We start from the raw sequence: 14,131 nt of genomic DNA, 5'->3' as shown, positions 1-14,131 counted from the left end.
GCCGCGAATGTCTTACTATTGCGAAACATGCACTGCAACATGGTTGAATGTTGAGGACCGCGGCTTGAAAACATACATCGCGAGCAACACCATGTTCAGAAGCACAATATTGGGATACGCAGATCAAGCAGAATGTCCGTATATCCCAATGTTCGGCCTCTTAATCTCGACATGAGACTGCAACCTATCGGGATGTGTCCTCGATAGACGAGTTATTTTCGTGAAGTTGTCGGGCGCGGACGGACCCTGGCACGAGATTTTAGGTTGGCCAAGCTCCCCCGAAGAACTCCCGCCATGTCGCAGCTTCGCTCAGACCGCTAACCACCACTAAACCGACCCGCGATACCCTCCAAAAACCCCAGAGTTGCTTCCGTGACCACCATACCCGTCACGATGCAGGCAATCCGGCAACCCATGCGCTCTGCGCTCTCAAAGGCCGCTACCAGGCAGTATGCGACGGCTTCCTCGCAGTACGCCGAGACGATTAAGAACCTTCGCATCAACGGCGACACCAAGGTCCTGTTCCAGGGCTTCACGGGAAAGCAGGGAACGTGAGTGCGACTGCAAGAGCGCGTGGTTGGAAGAGGGGCTAATGCAGGACCAGCTTCCACGCACAACAAGCCATTGAATACGGTATGCGCAACGGACCCGCTGATATAATCTTGTGAGGGGGAGGACTGACAGGGCGACAGGCACAAAGGTTGTTGGAGGCACAAACCCCAAGAAGGCGGGCACCGAGCACCTTGGACTGCCCGTCTTCAAGAACGTAGCAGAGGCCATGAAGGAGACTCAGGCTTCCGCTACTGCCATCTTCGTTCCGTACGCCATACCCCACAGCCGCATACAGACCATGCGATCTAACAGACTTGCAGCCCGCCAGTCGCTGCTGCCAGTATCGAGGAGGCTATCAACGCAGAGGTTCCCCTGATTGTGACGTAGGTATACATATCAAACTTGGATACTTGGAAACTTACAACCGACAGTATTACTGAGGGTATCCCGCAACACGGTATGAACTACAGACATGGTCAACGAGGCACATATACTGATTGACGCAGACATGGTCCGCATCACAGACATGCTCAAGACACAGAACAAGTCTCGCATGGTCGGTCCCAACTGCCCCGGTATCATCGCTCCCGTACGTTCTTTGCCTACCTCTTCCAGTCGGGATGTGACGTTGACTTGAATAGGGTCAATGCAAGATTGGTATCATGCCAGGCTTCATCCATAAGCGCGGCCGCGTCGGTATCGTTTCTCGTTCCGGAACCCTCACATACGAAGCCGTCAACCAGACCACCCAAGCCGGCCTTGGCCAGTCACTCGTTGTCGGTATCGGCGGTGACCCCTTCTCTGGAACCAACTTCATCGACTGCCTGAACGTCTTCCTGAAGGACGAGGAGACTGACGGTATCATCATGATTGGTGAGATTGGTGGTTCCGCCGAGGAGGATGCCGCAGACTTCTTGAAGGAGTACAACACTGCCAACAAGCCCGTTGTCAGCTTCATCGCTGGTATCTCTGCGCCGCCAGGCAGGAGAATGGGTCACGCTGGTGCCATTGTTAGTGGTGGAAAGGGTGATGCCAACTCCAAGATCACCGCGCTTGAGGCTGCTGGTGTCACTGTTGAGCGCTCCCCCGCCAAGCTAGGATCAACTCTCTACGATCAGTTCGTCAAGCGCGACTTGATATAAGCAGTCATAACGATGTTTCATTGAACTGCTTGAACGTGCCGGCTTGCATATTGCGGCTGCTGCATTAGGTCCATTGTACATTTTAGTCATAAGAGCAATCCATCGTGTGTGCATCTTCAGACCATCTCTTCTCTAATCATGGTTTGGCTTGCTATAAAGGCTTTACTGAGTAATGTGCAGATATCGTGCTGACGTGCATGCAGCCCTCTTTTCACATGCAGATCCTGAACCCTGCTTGGGCGTGACCCAAACTAATCATTTTCGTCCAGTTCCCCGCAAACCTCCGAGCCGCATCCAATTGACTGCACTCTGCAATCGCAAACACAGCAACAGCATGTCGAAAACAAAGACCAAGCGCGCCCGTCGCGAGCTCAAGCGCGAAGGTGAGAAGAAGATCTTCGCGTTCCACAAGAAGAACGCGAAAGCAGCGGCCGACTCCAAACCCACGGCAAAAACTCCAGCGAACAAGAAGCAGAAGATGAGCGCACCAAACGCAGCAGCAGCGTCCACATCTGCAACGACGCCCGCCCACGCGCAACCCCCAAAGAAGAAGCACAAAATTCCCTTCGGCGAGTACGACCACATACTCCTCGTCGGCGAAGGCGACTTCAGCTTCACGCGCTCCCTCGCCATAGAACACGGCTGCGCAAACGTAACGGCAACGAGCTACGACGACGAAGAAGACGTCCACAGCAAATACCCTTCCTTTAGCGAAATCCAAACCGAACTCTCCTCCCTCACACCACCCGTCCCCCTCCACCACGACATCGACGCAACAAAACTATCCAGCTACAAGCACCTACGGTGTAACCGCGACGACGACGACGACAACGACGAAGAAGGCTGGGACACAATCGCCTTCATGTTCCCGCACACAGGCGGTCTATCCACCGACGTAAACCGACAAGTGCGCGCCAACCAAGCCCTACTGGTATCCTTCTTCAAATCCTGCCTCGACACGTCGAATCCCAAACGACGACTACAAATCCTGCGGAACCAGGATGATAACAAGAAAGGCAGCCCGCCCCAGCAACCCATCCGCCCTTTTCTCCGCATGGGCGGCCGGATCATCGTTACGCTCTTCGAAGGTGAACCGTACACGCTGTGGAATATCAGGGATCTGGCGCGCCATGCGGGGTTGAAGGTGGTGGAGAGCTGGCAGTTTGATTGGAGCCAGTATCCGGGGTATCATCATGTGAGGACGCTGGGGGCCATGGAGACGGGGTGGAAGGGTGAGGATAGGGCGGCGCGCATGTTTGTGTTTGAGAAGATTCCGCTCGTGGCAGATAGCGATGAGGAGAAGGAGATGGCGAGGCAGGCCAAGGTGGGCAGGGGTGGGCGGTTGCCGAGTCAGAAAGAGGCGATGAAGAGGGCGTTGGACGAAGATGAGGAGGAGGAAGATGATGAGTGAGCTGCATATGGCGGATACGCGCACGGTTAAGCAATACCTCCGATACGGAACAAGTGCATACTTGCGGGCGAAGCGTAAAGTGGTCATTGAGCTTAGGAACAATACCCAAGGCCTTGAGGTCCTTCCTATCTACACATGAAAGAGTCAGGTACGCCGACCCATACCGCGCCGAGCAGATTCCCATACCAAAACACCACGCTATACCGGACTATCATACAAATGCCGCTAGAAGAAAGAAAGACAGACAAAACATCACATAACATAAACCTTCCGGACCTCGCTCTCAGGCCACTGCTTGCCGCCCAGTCCTTCCGCCGGATCCCTCACGAACCCCTCTTCCGTGCCAACCTTCTCGTTGAAGACGCGCAGTCTCTCGGAGCCGTAGATGCGATGGTTAGGCAGTACTACGGGACTGTCTTCAACGATACTCTTAGTGTGGAGGGCGTAGGGAACGTTGCGCGCCAGCTCGTTGAGCTCGGTACTGCAGATTGGGCATACGGTTGTGGTAGAGGAAGCGGCGTTTGTGGAGGAAGGTGTGTAGGCGGAATGGCAGGCGGGTGTCTTGAGCGCGGAGAGACCGGCGCTCAAGGCGACGTGGAGGAGCGGCCGCGGGGGCAGGGCGTACAGGGTGTGATGAGTCGCGACGAAGCAATCGGCTAGATGCGACCACCGTGATGCCGAGTAGAAAGACTAGAAGGAATGTTAGAGATAGGGACCATCAGCGGTCTGGGGAGACTCACAGCATACGGCTCCACCTCATCCCACGGCCTATACGCCAACATGCCCGCCGCCCTCCTCATCAATTCGAAATCCCCACTCGTACTCAAATACTTCTTAGCATGTGCCCTCGCCTCCATCAACTTCGTTTCTCCACCTCCGCCCCCTATGCTGACTCCATGCATACCATCATCTTGTGTCTCCAGCCCATCCATACCGCTCAACCCGGCCTCGTGTCCCTGTCTCACCAACTCAATATACTGCTGCAGCCTGAGCTCGAATTCGAGCAGGCTACCCCCCTTCTTGAGTTCTTTGCCATGTTCCTTGCACCACTCAAGCGCCAACGTTGTACTCATGCCTTCCCGTAAACTCGTCTCAATCTTGTGACACGCAACGAATGCATCCACATCCACGAGCTCGGTGATTCCTTTGCTCTTCGCCAGACACGCTGCGCTCTCTGCATACCCCTCTCTTAGCAGGTAATCCACGAGTAACCGGCTTAACCGCGTGCGTGACCATTCATCGTATTTGACGTCGACGAGACTTTGCATTTCGTACAGGTCTTGCAGGTGTTGTAGGCGCGCTTTTGTGGAGCGGTGGATGCGCGCTTCTTCTTCGTGGAGGGTTTCTAGTTTGCGCTTGAGGTTGTGCATCTTGCTTATCATGGTATCGAGAGAGTCGAGTGTGGCTTCTGGTGAGGCGTTCTTGGAGGCGGCTTTGGTGGCGGCGGTCAGGGATGTGGTGAGTGCGCTGGACGAGTGTTCGATGACGCGCTGGGCGTTTTTGAAGTTGCGCCGCGAGAGCTCGTAGGGCATGCGCAGGAGTGGTTGGTCCTGTGATCGTGTTAGCAGGTAATACGATATACCTGAGTAGCTGGAAATGCTTTACGAGGAGGAGATGCGACTCCGCATTGAGCTTCGTGCTTGTGAGCTCCGCCATGGCGGGCAGAGAGCGAGTGGAAGGAAGGCAAAGCTTCGTGTAAGAGTAGCTGTGTCCCGGTTTGTCGCGATTTCAGATGAATACAGCGGGAGCGAAGGTGTCGAAGAGTAATGGTATGAGAGTGGAAAGATGGGAGGCTTGGTGTAGATGCTTGAGCTCCACTATCGCGGTGGAAGCTTGCGGGGGTGCTTGCTCGTCACAGCTCATAGCTCACCAATAGGCACGTGCCGAACATGTACCTACCGATAGCCACATATCCGTTCTACGAAGTCTCAAAACAACTGTCTGCACATCCTTCTTCTCGATTACACGCATGTCAAACGTCCTCCGTCCATCGGAAGTATCATGTACATACAGACACAAATACATCATCACAAACACTCGGACGACCCTTAGCAACGCAAGCAGCACCCTAGATGATGGAAACAACAATACATGCTTCTATGTGATATCATTCTGATCGTAAGGCAACTCTAAAACTCCTCTAAGACCCAATGCATCATAACGCATAATCCAGATGCCTCTACCCATGCAGAACGACACTGACGCAGGAAGCGATGAGCTGCCGGCCTACTGCAGAGGTATCCTGAAACCTGCTCTAAGGCCATTACTTTTGTTGTACCTGCGTTCCACAGCTCGAAGGACGCATGCAACTTGCGAAACTATCCCCAAAATCCGCTTAGAGAGCACCAGTCGACGCCATCTTCTTGCGGAGATGGTCCTTGTACTCGCCAATGGTTCCGTCCCACCTGCGGACGGTCTTGTGCTCGCACACCATAATGTCCTTCGCGATCTTGTCAAGCAATCTATCCATTGTTAGCAGGCTGATCAAGTAGGAGAGTAAGATTGAACATACCGGAAGTCGTGGGAAACAACAACGACACCACCGCTGAAGGCGTTGATGGCATCCGCCAAACTGTCAATAGTGGGGATATCCAGACCGTTGGTAGGCTCGTCAAGCAACAACATGTTGGGTCCCTCAATAGCGAGCAGAGCGAAGACGATACGGGACTTCTGACCATCGGACAGAGTCGCCATCTTCGATGTCTGTGCCTCACCAGTCATACCGTAGCGACCAAGCTGTTGGCGCCAGTATTGGAGATCTTGGCTGATGTGGTGGAACTTATCACGGACGAAGTCAAGGGCAGACTTGGTGAGGTCAAGCTGTTCAGCAGAGTGCTGGCTGTACACACCGAGCTTCAAGTGAGTGTGGCGCGACACAACACCGGATGTGGGGCTGAGCTTTCCGGTGAAGATGTTGAGAAGGGTGGACTTTCCAACACCGTTGGGTCCGACAAGAGCTGTTCGAGAGTCCATGTCGACACCGAAGTCCAGGTTCTCGTACAGGTTGTCCTTTGCATCTCCAGAGTAAGAGAAGGTAACGTCGTCAAGCGACAGCACAGGTGGGGGCAGCTTCTCGACGTCGGCGAAACGGAAAGTGAAGACACGGTCGACGGCAACGGGCTCGATCAGACCATCGGCCTCCATCTTGTCCAGAATCTTCTGGCGAGACTTGGCTTGCCTGACCAAGTTGGCGTAAGTACCGGCGGAAGCAATGAACTTCTTGATGTGCTTGATCTCGTCTTGCTGCTTCTCGTAGGCCTTGGTCTGGTTGACCTCCTGCTCGGTACGAGTCTTGTGGTATGTGTCGTAGTTACCTCCGTAGTAGAGGAGCTTCTTCTGACGCATGTCGATCATGTTTGTGCAGACACCGTTCAAGAAGTCCATGGAGTGGGACACGAGAACCAGGGTGCGCTCCCACTTCTTCATGTACTCCTCGAGCCACACACAGGCCTCCAAGTCCAAATGGGCAGTGGGGTCGTCGAGCAGCAGCAGGGCGGGCTTGACGAACAGCGCCTTGGCGAGCGCAACACGCATACGCCATCCACCGGACATGTCCTTTGTCTTCTTGTTGATGGTGACCTTGTTGAAACCGAGACCGGTAAGAATGAGGGATGCGCGGGTGTGGAAGGTGGACGGGTCCATGTCTTCTTGACGCTGGCATAGTGTTAGTGGCGTGCCGCACTTTGATGTGGCGTGTACATACCTCGTAGATGTCGTCAAGGAGGGGGCTCTCGGGGCCGTCCTTCTCAAGGATGTCCTCAGCCAGCTTCTCGAGACGGGCCAGCTCGTTCTCAGCCTCGCGCACAACCCACTCCAGGGCACCCAGCTCAGTCTTGGGGGCACCCATGTTCAACAGGTAGATGTCGATGTGCTCTGGGAAGGGGAACTCGCGCTTGTCGATGGCCTTGAGCAGGGTCGTCTTTCCGCAACCGTTCTCACCCAACAGACCGTATCGGCGGCCGTAGTTGATCTCGAGAGTGGAGTCGTTGAAGAGGACCTTTCCGTGGAACACGAGCGATGCAGAGATGATCTTGACATCGCGCGACTGCTCGAGCGAGGCGAGCACACCGGTGGTGACGCGGTCGGACAGACCGTGCTTGTCCTCCTGCATGGTCAGCTTCTTGACCTCCTCGTTCAGCTCGAGGTCCTCGGCCTCGTCGCCGTTCTCAGAGTTGGCCTTGGAGGCATTCTTGGAGTTGGCCTTGGAAGACAGCTTGGAGGTGGCCGTCTTCTTGGGCTTCGCATCGCCGTCGGCGGCGCGCTTCGCCTGGCGGGCAGCTTTTGAGGCGGAGACCATGGTATCTTAGTGGTTTATGGGTGAAGACTCTGGGGTGGTGGAGGGAGGAGGAAATTTCGTAGGGTTGGGATCAACGTCAATCTGTGCCCCGCTAAGTCTCTTATCGATAGTTGTCGATACCCAAAGGTTTCAGTTTCGCGTCCTGTTCAAAGCGCGACACTCGGATGTGAAAACGAGTGGAGTGATAAAGCGCTGGAAGTGATGTAGAAAGAGAGGATTTGAGAGTAAGAAACGGCCAGGGCTGGTCAAACAATGCGACCCTGTGAATCAATTTTCTTACTTGTGGCGAAGGCTGCGCACGGCCAATGAGCGCTCCCCCACCATCATCATAGGGCAAGTAAGGCGCTCAACGCTCGAGGCTGACACCGCTACATGCATCTTTCGTTAGGATAGTATGTCACCAGACAGGTAGCTGGTTCCAGATCTGGGCGAAGCAAAGACTGTTCGGGCATGTAGTCTGTACGAATATGCTTTCTAAGTCTTCACAAGTCCCGCCATGTGCCCCTCAACGGAAAAGTACGCCATGCGCATCTTTCTACGTCATTCAAGTATGCGGTGAACATGTGCTGCTCAAACTCAGTTTTCAATCAAAGTCACTGAACGATTAAGAATATCGTTAGTATTAGGCATCACCTGTGTGGTTGTTGAGCATTGTGGATACCCCACGAGAGAGCGATGATCGTCATAGTTCTTATCTTCACCAGCCTCAACAGCGATAAGCGCCGTCTATATACCGTGACTGCTCCCGCTGTTGCTCGGCACCATAGTGAACTCAGCACTGCTCCTTTCGCTATCCGCTTCTTCCTTTTCTGAATCTACTGTTTTTGCCTCCTGGTCGACCCTCTCTCGTAATCTTCCTCGTAACTTTTCCAGTACTCTCGTCTCTTCCGCGTTCAAATTCAAATCGTCTGGCAACGTAATCCTGGCGCCGTTGATCTCAATTTTGTGCCTCTCGCAGTCATAGTGTTGCTCCTTTGCACTCTTCTTTCGTTCTAAACCGCCCGTCGCATCTGGCACCACCTCTTCATCCCCAATCTTCACTTTCTGCAGATCCAAAGGGGTCCACCAGTATATCGGAAACTGCCTTTGAATGTTGTTGATGACCAGCCCAACTGCAATCATAAGAGTAGTGCCCCACAGAACGAGGCCGACGAAGTACCAGCCCATGGCTGTGATGACGGGGTCTGTTGCTGCAAGCACCGCGGATGCGCCGCCCGGCGGATGCACAGTATTGGTCAAGAGCATGACGGCAGACGCGCAACCGCATGCTATAGCGCCTGCGATCCATCGTATCGAATCGTATTCCGAGTGATATTGGAACAACTTCGATATGCCCACGCCGATGAGTGCAGAGATTCCATGGCCGAGGAGGGCATTGCGCGGTTGACCGAGTGGCGAGCGTATAGAGTTGTACTCAAGAATCGCAGAGGCACCCTGTATCACCAGTCAGCACAACAGATCACACTCGTAACAGCAACAAGTAACATACGAATGAGGCGATCAACGCTGGCGGCTGATGCCATTGTATGCTGTCCGTATTATTGAAGACTGCCGCTACGACCGCCAGACCGCAGAACGCGCCCAACAACGACCAGAACGCTCCAAGTATGTTCCCAACATCTTGACGCGTCTCCCTTCTATACCCAAGGAACCTCGACACCGGCGTCGGAAGCTTGTGCAGCGGTGAAGGAGGAATGATGCGATTGAGGTAGCGATCGATATCAAGGTCCCATTCCCTGGCTGCAGAGAACACACTCATACTGACCAATGTAAACACAAAACAAACAAAACCTTTCCATGCGAATGGATAAGTAAAACAGAAAGCAGATCAACAGCTCAAAGAGATTAAAGTTCAATGGCTCCGGGAGCGGACCGTCAAAAGCACGAACGTGCAACCAAAGTCCCTCATCGCGCAATTTATTCCCGGGTCCAGCTGTCAAACAACGGTACTTTGTCCGCTCCTGCACCATTCGAATGCGCAAATACGCCCATTTACTCTGACGTTGACCTTGCACATGCGCGACGATCTGAGTAAAGGTCCACGCGCAGCAAGTTGGGCTTTACGTAAAATTACGTACCACAAATACCGCTGCAACATGGCTTTGTGAACATCTCCTCGGTTCCGCGGATGCGATTCTGTGTATTGGAAATAGGGTACTGAGATGTTTTTGGGTGAAGGAAGTTTATTGTAGGTAGCTAAATCGTCGCAGGAGCGATGGGATGGGTGTCAAAGGGTAAACCTTACCCGCAGCTTTCTACCCAAAATTGACAATAAAAGGTAAAGCGTTGCACACCTGCCATATCCATCGAGCTGCGCGAGCTATCGCTGTGTATGAGATTGCACTCCTTACCGTACCTGCAAGACCCCGTGGCAGTTGGACGAGCTGTAGCATCCCTGCCATTACTACGCTAGACGGCAGCCTACATGGATCTCACTTGAGCGTATGGACAGCACACACGACTAAGAGAAGGCGGTAAATTCAGAAGCTCTGAAGTTCACATGTAGTAAAATGCATTCACTAGACAGCGTACTATACAGTGATGTAAACGGGTATAACTCTACTTGAAAAGGTATCGAAAGGTACCGAGGCGCTATGCATCGTTCCGATCGTTGAACTGCGCTCCACGTCTGTAACGCCTGTGGTAAAACAAAAAAAGGTGTCTACCGTAGATCGATCGATCCCATGCGTCGCTGACCGACAAACGCCTCATGGATAATGCGACAACCCGAAATCCCTGTCATCTATACTCCTGTGAAGACGTGAAACTGCTTCTGCGACTAGGTACCACGGAAAAGGAACTGCAAATCCTCAGGGCTGAGGCGGTCCATGGCGACCTTGTCGTTGTTCACGGTACCAGCAATCATAGCGGCCTTCTTTTCTTGCAACGCGACCATACGCGACTCTACACTGTCCTCGATACAGAGGCGAGTGATCACACAAGGACGACGTTGACCGATACGATGGCATCGATCGGCAGACTGCCACTCCGCTGCTGGGTTCCACCACCTGCGTCTTATTAGCGTTCTGTGGAAAGATATGGCAAAGATTAATACTTACGGGTCGACGATGAATACCCTGGATGCTTCAGTAAGGTTGAGAGCGACGCCACCAGCCTTGAGGGAGACGAGGAAGACCTCAACATCCGGGTTGGTCATGAAGTGATCGATGCTCTTCTGGCGCTGTGCAGGAGTCATGCTGCCATCTAACATGACAGTGTTGAAACCGGCACGACGCAGACGCCACTCGATGAGCTGCAACATCGACGTGAACTGACTGAAGACGATGGACTTGAGTGTCTGCTTCTTGCTCCGAAGCTTGTAGAGGTCGTATACCAACATCTCAATTTTGGTGGAAGAAGTCCAGTTCTCCATCTTAATGCGGTTGATGATCGACGTCTTCTTGACAGAGTCCTCGTCTTGCTCAAGCTCTGGCTGTTCAAAGTCGATAGACAGGGCGATGTGGCAGCGAGGGCAATCTGCGTCCGTGCCAGAGGCTTCGCAGGTCTCCATGAAGTCCTTGATGCAAGCGCGACAGAACTCGTGACGGCAGTGAGAACGTACTGCGTCCTCGGCGGGCTCATCGCAGATATTGCACACGTAGACATTGCCAGCACCTTCCGCCGCGTTCTTCTTTAGCAAAAGATCGGGATGGTTGGCGACCTGTCGCATTTGCATGATAAGACCGAAGATGTTGGCGTAGTTGTTGAGCATGACACCCTGCGCAACGTAAGTATCGAATTTGCGGGCGGAGTTCGACATGATCGAGGTTGAGAAGTCGCGCTCCACCTCACTGAAGAACTCTTGGTGGATGATGATGTCCTTCATCGGCAACTCCATGGAGTTGGTATGATCGCGCTTCATACGTCGTAACATGATGCGAGCAGTGATCAAGTGAAGCTTTGTCAAGGCCTCCTCGCGGAGCTTATGGTCATCGCCAGTGATTGGGTTGAGCAGCTCCTGGTTGAACACTGAGATGTGCTCAGAAGCACCGTGGTTGCAGGCAACACACATGTGGTCATCGTCGGTGGCCCAATGCAGCTTCTCGCACTTGCATGAACGGCAGAAGTAGTCCGCAAATGGACGAACTTCCAGGAAGCGAAGAAGTGAGAAGAACTCTCCGATGCGATTCTGGACTGGCGTGCCAGACAAGCACCACTTGTAGTCACCAGTCAGCGCAAAGCAAGCCTTAGCTACACCGGTGTTGCGAGACTTGATACTATGCGCTTCGTCCAGGATAAGGCGGTGATAGTGGATGGCGTGGAGTGGTGATGCCTCCTTGACGATATCCTCACCGCGGGACCATCCTTTGGTTTCCTTGCGATGCAGCGATTCCAGAGAGTTGTACGAAACCATGATTACGTCGTAGGACTTGAGCTCCTTGATCGACATCTTCTTGCACTTGGCGTTCGTGCCGTGGTATACCAGAACCTTGAGCTTGTTGTTTGTGTACTCGCGGATCTCGTTGGACCATTGCATCAGAGCAACTGGCGGGACACATACGAGCGTCGGCTGCTTTGCAGGGTAATCGGACATGATCAGAGAGACGGCCTGGATAGTCTTGCCCATACCCATCTCATCTCCGAGCAGCCCACCCTTGTAGTGAGTTTTCTCCTGCCGAATCATCCAGCTAAGACCCTCAAGTTGAAATGGCTTCAATCGTCGGGTAATAGACTCTGGTTGCTCTGCCTGCTGAACCTCCAGAACGGGGATGTCCTCCAGAGTCTTCCACATAGTCTTCAGCTTTGGATGCTGTTGCTCGGCTCGTTCACGGTTCATGGCCCGCTTCCGCTCCCACTTGTCCGCGATGTGCGCATACCTCGCCCGACGATCAGTCGCTTCGTCTTTGTCGCCGCGGGTGAGCTTCTTCTTCCGGCCTCCAGATGCTTTCGGTTGGCGCGCCGCAGCAATCTTCTTCAGACGGTCACTTGTCGTCATCAAAGGCTCTTCATCGCTGTCGCTAGCCATTGGTGTCTCGACATCGTTAAGCAAAGACTCGGCGTCATCCACATCATCAGGACGAAACTCGCCGCCGTCAGACTCCTCGTCATCGAGAAAGTCCTCTTCCTTGAACGTTGCCTTCTTCGCACTAGAGCGTGCAGGACGACCACGCTTTGCTGAAGACTGAGCCTTGGCCTTGCCTTTGCCCTTGCCTTTGTAAGATGGTGCTGACGACAGAACAGCTGTCATTGAATCTGCGTCGTCATCGCTGAAGACCTCCTCGACCTTGGCTTTGCCCTTGCCCTTGCCCATGTATGAGGGCGCCTTCTTGCGACGCGAAGGCGCGATGGGCTCATCCTCGGATAGCATGTCCTCATCGTCCTCGTCCTTGATCTTCTGGCGCTTGCTGTGTGGCGCATCCTCATCGTCCTCCAACTGCATTTGTGCAGCGATCTCAGCGTCCATGTCGAGCGTCCAGTTTTCGGAGTCAGATTCGGAGTCTGACACGGCGGTGCGAGATCGTTTGGATGAGGTGCTCTGCGAAGGCGTCGTAGCGTTGTTCAGCCGACTACGGGCGGGCTTCTTGCCACGACTGACTGACGCAGCTGGCGTAGTCGAGATGCTGGTTCCTTGTGTTTCGTAGTCTGAGTTCTCCAGGGAGGGTGAGGCGGTCGAACTCTCTTGTCCTGCTTGTTGCGCGTTGAGCCCTGCTAGCCGTCCGCGAGTGGCGGGCGCCTTCTTGGACTTCATGGCGGGGACTCTAACTTCTTTCAACACGCGGCGGGCGCTGGCGGATGATTGAGGCACCTCGGGCTCGATGGTTTCGCTCTCGTGATCGGAAGAGTCGGGGATGAAAGATCGAGAGGTACGAGGGCGCGTCTGTTTGTGGCGACTATCAGCCAGGGAGGATTCTACCAGGGCTGTAATCGCATTAGCGCAAGAATGATGCACAGCATTCACTTGCTAAGCCAAAGTGAAGGTCAAAGTCAGCCTGTACATACCAGTTGTCGGCGCTGGGGAAGGTGCGGTGGCGACGTCATTCGCGACACCAGTCGACTTGCGGGTTGATCGCCGGGGCGCCATTATGATGAATTGGTGAAAGGAAAAGCAAGTGAAAATGCGACAGAGATCGAGGAACGCGCAGCGAACACTGATGAACGGATTGAACGAAAGACTGTAACTTCGACGGAGGGGTGAGATGACAAGAAGCACTAATTGTCGAAGGGTAGATACCCCTGGCCCTTTTGCGCCGATAGCCCGTCGCGCGTTCACGCCTCAGGTGGCAAATTCAGGGACAAGGTCGCAGAAAAGCAAGGATTGCAGGGCTTCGTAGAGAAAAGTGCGCAAACGGCGTCTGCTGTACAACACTGTCTCGGAAATGTACAACAATCACTGCAAGCTTGTCATGTAGGTGGGATGTGGGTGGGGAAGACGCGTCGCGTGCTGGAGACGGTAGCACGTGATTGATTCCAGGCTGCCATCTCATCCGTTTACGGACTAGCGCTGAATGTCCCGCTGCAAGTCCGAAGACGCGTAAAGCAAGAAGATCTGCTACACTTTCAATAGAGGTTTTCGACTAATCAGCAACGCCATGTTCACTTCAGAAGATCTCTCCACGCATGCCCGGATCGCGCGCGAGCCATCTGGTGTCGCCAAAGAACATGACCCCGACGCTACACCTCTCGCAACGTTCCTTCGCTTCATGGATCTTCCCAAAGACATCCGATTCCTGATCTATGAACACCTACTCAATCGGTGCATCAAGCCTTTATCTTTCCCGGAAATGGGGA

The 14,131-nt window shown here is 53.7% G+C and overlaps 6 protein-coding genes across 6 annotated transcripts; 2 read left to right on the top strand and 4 right to left on the bottom strand.

Moving 5' to 3' along the window:
• Nucleotides 1-393: 393 nt before the first annotated feature.
• Nucleotides 394-1,694, top strand: TCA8 (Succinate--CoA ligase [ADP-forming] subunit alpha, mitochondrial; the record flags this gene model as incomplete). The annotated part of the gene is made up of 7 exons (XM_049399979.1): nt 394-551; nt 605-633; nt 693-819; nt 873-935; nt 984-1,009; nt 1,059-1,141; nt 1,194-1,694. The coding sequence occupies 7 exons, from the start codon at nt 394-396 to the stop codon at nt 1,692-1,694; spliced, it is 987 nt and encodes a 328-aa protein (XP_049254290.1).
• Nucleotides 1,695-2,028: 334 nt separating this feature from the next.
• On the top strand, nt 2,029-3,105 carry J4E88_006352 (uncharacterized protein; the record flags this gene model as incomplete). The annotated part of the gene is made up of 1 exon (XM_049399978.1): nt 2,029-3,105. One exon carries the CDS (start codon nt 2,029-2,031, stop codon nt 3,103-3,105), a length of 1,077 nt encoding a protein of 358 aa, XP_049254289.1.
• A 252-nt stretch (nt 3,106-3,357) lies between these two features.
• On the bottom strand, nt 3,358-4,761 carry FYV10 (GID complex subunit containing RING finger motif; the record flags this gene model as incomplete). The annotated part of the gene is made up of 3 exons (XM_049399977.1): nt 3,358-3,795; nt 3,846-4,655; nt 4,711-4,761. 3 exons carry the CDS (start codon nt 4,759-4,761, stop codon nt 3,358-3,360), a joined length of 1,299 nt encoding a protein of 432 aa, XP_049254288.1.
• A 679-nt stretch (nt 4,762-5,440) lies between these two features.
• ARB1 (ABC transporter ATP-binding protein arb1) lies at nt 5,441-7,402 on the bottom strand (the record flags this gene model as incomplete). Its single annotated transcript, XM_049399976.1, has 3 exons — nt 5,441-5,567; nt 5,618-6,759; nt 6,809-7,402. 3 exons carry the CDS (start codon nt 7,400-7,402, stop codon nt 5,441-5,443), a joined length of 1,863 nt encoding a protein of 620 aa, XP_049254287.1.
• A 726-nt stretch (nt 7,403-8,128) lies between these two features.
• On the bottom strand, nt 8,129-8,647 carry J4E88_006349 (uncharacterized protein; the record flags this gene model as incomplete). The annotated part of the gene is made up of 1 exon (XM_049399975.1): nt 8,129-8,647. The coding sequence occupies one exon, from the start codon at nt 8,645-8,647 to the stop codon at nt 8,129-8,131; it is 519 nt and encodes a 172-aa protein (XP_049254286.1).
• A 1,534-nt stretch (nt 8,648-10,181) lies between these two features.
• On the bottom strand, nt 10,182-13,424 carry J4E88_006348 (uncharacterized protein; the record flags this gene model as incomplete). Its single annotated transcript, XM_049399974.1, has 3 exons — nt 10,182-10,410; nt 10,462-13,261; nt 13,343-13,424. The coding sequence occupies 3 exons, from the start codon at nt 13,422-13,424 to the stop codon at nt 10,182-10,184; spliced, it is 3,111 nt and encodes a 1,036-aa protein (XP_049254285.1).
• Between the last annotated feature and the right edge of the window lie 707 nt (nt 13,425-14,131).

The sequence above is a fragment of the Alternaria novae-zelandiae genome (genome assembly GCF_023758075.1).
Source record: "Alternaria novae-zelandiae strain BMP 2774 chromosome Unknown scaffold_12, whole genome shotgun sequence".
In the NCBI taxonomy this organism is placed as follows: domain Eukaryota; kingdom Fungi; phylum Ascomycota; class Dothideomycetes; order Pleosporales; family Pleosporaceae; genus Alternaria; species Alternaria novae-zelandiae.
This window is presented reverse-complemented; position numbering and strand designations above follow the sequence as displayed.